General features: G+C 30.9%; 1 protein-coding gene across 1 annotated transcript; it reads right to left on the reverse strand.

Moving 5' to 3' along the window:
- Positions 1-414: 414 nt before the first annotated feature.
- Positions 415-3,109, reverse strand: LOC149477638 (trypsin 5G1-like). Its single transcript, XM_089710408.1, has 5 exons — positions 3,055-3,109; positions 2,244-2,619; positions 1,554-1,809; positions 906-1,055; positions 415-570 (listed from the first exon to the last, which is right to left on the reverse strand). The coding sequence occupies exons 1-5, from the start codon at positions 3,107-3,109 to the stop codon at positions 415-417; spliced, it is 993 nt and encodes a 330-aa protein (XP_089566534.1).
- Positions 3,110-5,772: the final 2,663 nt, after the last annotated feature.

Raw genomic sequence — 5,772 nt, forward strand, 5'->3', positions numbered from 1 at the left:
CGAACGTTTGAAATAGTTAAATGAGCTTTAGATGCAAAATTGGCAGTCATAAACCACATTTTGTTTATTTTCTAAGAATTAATAATTATATTCCTCATTATTTCAAAGTAACTCTACAATTTCGAAGCAATGTAACTGGTATCTAAAATAATATAAAAATTGGTGGCATGATAAATTAAACATCAAGTAAATTTAAGGACAATTGTAATTTTTATCACTGAAAAAGCTTCCTATAAGTTCGAGGAAAAATCAAAATTAGTTTAGTTTTTGGGATTTTTCCTGTCCATACTTAAACAAAACGTTATCTCTTTCCTCTAAGAAATGATTTCCTCTAATTTTTACCTATTAGATAAAAAAATAAAGAGGGAAGTTCATTGAAAGCAAGGAAAAATAAAACACATTACAAAACATTATTTAATCAAAATGCAAGTGAGTTATCTCCTGTATCCAGGGCCGTACTTTGGCGACTTTGCTGTAGACGCCAAAAGAGCCAGGTGTCGCGCAGCCGTAGCCGAATGACACCATGCCTAGTAACTTGTCCTGGTGCACTGCTGGTCCACCTGAATCTCCCTGTAATGTAATAGGAATATTATTTAGTATTTACTTGGTTGTGAAAAATGGACTAAGTATACTTTAAAATAGTGTTTGCCGCTCGGCTAAAAGTTACTTATAAATATATCTGATGGTAAAATAATGTTTGAAATGGGCCCAGTTATTAAATCGTAAGAAACAAAAATCCCAAGAACACCCATCCCAATAACATTCAGATTTAATCTATATGTATACCTTCTTATTTCGCGAGTAGCTTATTAACAAAATAATATCGTTATTCGGTTAAATTTTTTAATAAATATAATAAAATATAATCTACAGAAATTTTTTCATAGATCCTGAAATCAATATACCTGACAAGCATCCCTCTTCCCTTCAGAGAATCCAGCACAGAACATTCTAGCAGTTAGAGACCCTCGGAAGTACGGGAATGGTACGTGTTGGCAATTCTCCTTGGAAATTATTGGTACACGAACAGCTCGTAGCACGTTAGAATATGGACCCTAAAATAATAAGTTTACGGTTGAGTTATAAATTAAAAAGCTAGTGTATGAATAGGAGAATGAATAAGCTATTGCTATACCTATCTGATAAAAAAACCTACATTCAAATTGAAAAGTTTAAGTTGTACAGACTTTTTCATGACGATGATGTATCGAAACCGTACGTAGTTTTTTGTAATAAAATCGAAATAAAAGTTTAACATTATGTTTTTCTTTAAAAAAAATATGTCTATACTCATATTATAAGGCTGAAGAGTTTTTGTGTTTGTTTGAACGCGATAATCTCAGGGACTACTGGTCCAATTTGAAAAATTCATTCGGTGTTAAATAGCCCATTTATCGAGGAAGGCTATAGGTAATAATATATCAACAAGCTAAGACCAACAGGAGCGGAGCAATAAGGGTGAAACCGCCGTTTACTATAAAATGCAGTTCCATCAAGAGGTAACAATACAAGCCTATTACATAAGATTCTTGTTCTGTTTTAATTCTACTTACGTTTTCTTCCGTATTACCCCAACCAGTGACCGTAATAACTTTACCAATCACCATATCTTCTATATGAGCAAGTTTTATTGGTTGGATGTGGTCATCGAACTTCAAAGATTCTTCCAGTTCAAGCAATTGAAAGTCAAAGTCAAAAGGATGTTCTTTTGTCTTAGCAGTCCACATTGGGTGGATGTAGTTATTTTTTATTCCAACCTTCCTTCCTTTGTTTAGGTATTTTGATCCAACTCTTACGTATTCTTTTTTCCTGTTTGAAACATTAATTGTATTTGATTATGTTTAAATTAATTTCTATATTGAAATGTTTAGAAAATTGAATGAACTGAACAAGCAAAAGAGTTATGGATGAGGTATCATTAATTGACATACACGAACAGAGAGAGCATAGAAATACTACTACATATAATTGTTAATTGCAAAAATCCACCGTGCGTCGTACTGAATTTCCTTATCATTGCTGTGAAGTTTATACTGAACATTAAAAAACAACAAGGAATAAATAAAACTCTAGCACTGATTGCGTCAATACTTACTCACCCTGTTAAATGTTTAGTATGTGATCGCATACAAATAGTATAGTGACGATCATAGTGAAGACATACTTTTCAAAATACATCTAGCCTTCTTTCCATAACACTCCAATAAAAACAAATTTCTACCAATTTTGAAGGCTATACTTACCCACAATGACCAGCCGTGATCACCCATCGTCTATCTATTATAGCTCCACCACAATTAGTCCCATAGGCCACATGATACGGATACAAACTTATATCAACTTCATAACCACCCACAATTTTATCTTCACCAAATAAGTTAACTACATCATTGTCCAAACGTTGAGAAACTTCATATTTATCTAGCATTTCTCTGTCTTTGTTATAATCAAAACTATCTATATCAGGATGTTCTGTAGGTTCATCGTAATGTTCTATATCTAATTTATATAAGTTATCCTTTCTGGCTATTCTTTTTTTAGGTAATAGTGGTATTCGGAGGTACTCTGTTCTCTTTGGGCTTTTCACCTTTGGTATAGGTATCACGAGTAAATCGTATTCTGGAAATAAATTGATATCTTCTTATATATAAAAATGAATCGCAAAATGTGTTGGTAAGCGCATAACTCGAGAACGGCTGAACCGATTTCGATAATTCTTTTTTTATTATATTACTTGAAGTACGAGGATGGTTCTTATGTAGAGAAAACGTAAACATGTACCACGGGCGAAGCCGGGGCGGACCGCTAGTTTTAAATATATACAGTCGTCTCTTTCAGCTATTATTATCCTAATGTTTTAAATTTAATTTCTTTTGAAATAAGGTAAATAGACATTACATGAAAAAAATAAGGAAAGTTTCGTGGGTCGTAAAATTTTGCACTTTTATTACCCACGAAAGCTAAAGAATGAAGCAAGAGAAGCAGAAGCATGTCTTTATGCTTATTGTCGAAGATAGGTAGTATGATTGATCATTGTAATAAAAAAGACATTACCTTCTAAATCAGCTGGCCATATAAATAATAACACAAACACAGAATATTTAATCATTTTTCCCTCCACGTGTTCCACTTGCACTATAACATCGCAAAAGACTTTTTAATTCTTAACCTATTTTATTGTTATCGGTTTTAATTTGGCGTGAAATTAGTAATTTGTTAAGAAAATCATACACGTTTTATGCGATTTTAGAAATTAAAAGTTTGCGTGGATATGACGTGTTTTAATTTCATTTCTGAAGAAATTTTTGGTCTTAAAATTCTATTGGATACATTGTTATGCATAATTGTAAATATTACGATGTGATAATGGATACTCAATTAAATTATTATTTAAAAAAAGATTACAAGTTCATTGAATCAATCATCTTGTAAATTCTGCTTGCTAAATAATAAATTCTACGTCATGACACAAACATGGGACCTTAGATTACAAAATAAAAGACAGATGGAGCGTTGCCGAACTAAACCGAATAATTTATCGTCATTTCCATAAAGCTATGTGTGCTGTCATTTCGCCGTTGCACTGTACGTACACGGTGCTTCTGTGTGGGTGTTATGTTACCAGATATTGAAAATTTTCCCAAAATTTTCCCCGACTACGGAAGAAAGAGGGTTATGTTTTTCGAGTGTAGGTATGTATGTATAATATTTCTTTAACACGCCCTGCAGTATAAACTGTTGGATCGATTTTGAGTTGTGACTTATGAGGTGTCATTGCAATCATCTGAATTATGATGGTAGCTGTGGTGGTAGTGACGTAGGCTACATAAATTATTAGCAGTCATGTTTTAATTTTTATTTTAATATAAATTCGGGTTTTTGATATTATTTTATAATATTGTAAAAAATATTTTATCACCTATCTACTAAAGTTATACATGGACAAAATAATTTTATTCAATTTTTATTAAATAAATTACATTAAAAAAAGTTTTTATTTTTCAAAACATATGAATGCGAATAGCGGTAGTTTTTAGTCGAGAATGCGGGACATTTTATTTTCATCATATCCATCATGTGTTCACATGAATTAAATCGCAAGCGAAAACGACGCTTTTTATAAAAGTAACAAAAAAATGTATAATGCTTTTTAAAATAATCTAATAATGACCATGAACTTTTATTGCACTATACAAATAATCACATTCACGATCGAAAAATCCAACAGCACTACCCCGAATATCTTTTAACCATTTTACCCCTAAAAATGGCAAATTCATTTTCAAAATACTGGCAGCATACGTTGAAGTTTTGAATTCCTTCGTATTTGTAAAATTATTATTTGTATACAAAATTAAATAAGCCAAATAATCTACAGAAAATCTGTAAAACGATGTTTTATCTTTTTGTTTGTTTTCGGGAACAAGTTTTACAGCTTTATAATATCACAAGACAGCATTTTTTTACTAAAATATCAAACCCTTTTTGACGTATTGCATGACACTAGAATCGCTATAGCACTAGCGGAGGAACGTATTCGTTTTTGATTTCGTATTTTCTTTGACAAGGGCGATGAATGATTGACATGCTCCATCTGTATTTTATTTTGTAATCTAAGCATGGGACACAAACAACAAAATACATACTTGTTTGTAATTTATTACAGAGCCATCTATTGATATTTTGAAGAACTAACACGAATGACGGTAACAGCGCCATCTATGTCTTGCTCAGAACATTATAAATGATGCACATTTTTTACTTAATTTATTTAAAATGTTTGTTTTTCTTTAAAGAATAAGTTTTATTATCTGTTAATAATATGTTTAAGCCTAGCATTAATTATTTTATTTGGCATCTTCTGGAATAAGAATTATAAATCTTATTACATGTAGCGCCATCTGTTGGGGAATAGCAATAATAATAGCTATAGAAAGTTTTGAATTGGAATTAAAATATAAATTATTACAATATAATATTAAGCTAATAATAATTATAATTCGAGATTAATTTTTTGATATGATAGAATATTTTTAAATCTAGTAATAACCAAAAAGGTAGGTGCATAGTCGAGAAGTAATCTTTCGTGCAGGAATTTAATAGTAGAGGATCTTACTAAAAAGAAAATAAGTACCTACAAATAGCCAAGTAAGTTTGAATGACGCATAAGTGATAAAAATAAAATTACTCAATCGATTTTCATTTAAATTTTAAACCATGCGATTTCACTCCTTTTACTCTATAAGTAAGTACTTAGTAGGTATCTCATAACAAGCCGTAATTCATATTATCTACAGTAGTAAAATTGGGGAACTATATTTTCTATCACCAAAATTTATATTTGTCATCAAGTTGTATCACCTAATAAATAGATCTATCACCACGAAATATTTTCGTTCTCAGATAAACAAAAATTGTTCCCAGGTATGAATTATCAAATTAATGTTAATTTATGTGTAAAACTAGCTGTCCCGGCGAACTTTGTACCGCCCTGTCAATGAATGTTGTGTTACCTTTTAGCTGAACTAATAGGCTTTGATGAACGTAATACAATGATACAAAATAAATATTTATATGGATTGATATGTAATAGTATTTTATTTTATTACTTCAAACACGTCTCAGAGAAAAATGACTGAATTTTAATAATTTGTGCAGTATGGATTAACTCTTTTCATTCTTTAACTGTTATCGACCACGCCATCGTTTCGTTTCACTTTAGTTGTGATAATAATTTTACCATTATCATTGGGCGATCGACTCTGATACAGT

The sequence above is a fragment of the Colias philodice genome, chromosome 24, assembly GCF_061535455.1.
Source record: "Colias philodice isolate Cphi_HAF_F1 chromosome 24, ilColPhil1 Martin Lab GWU primary, whole genome shotgun sequence".
Taxonomy (NCBI): Eukaryota; Metazoa; Arthropoda; class Insecta; order Lepidoptera; family Pieridae; genus Colias; species Colias philodice.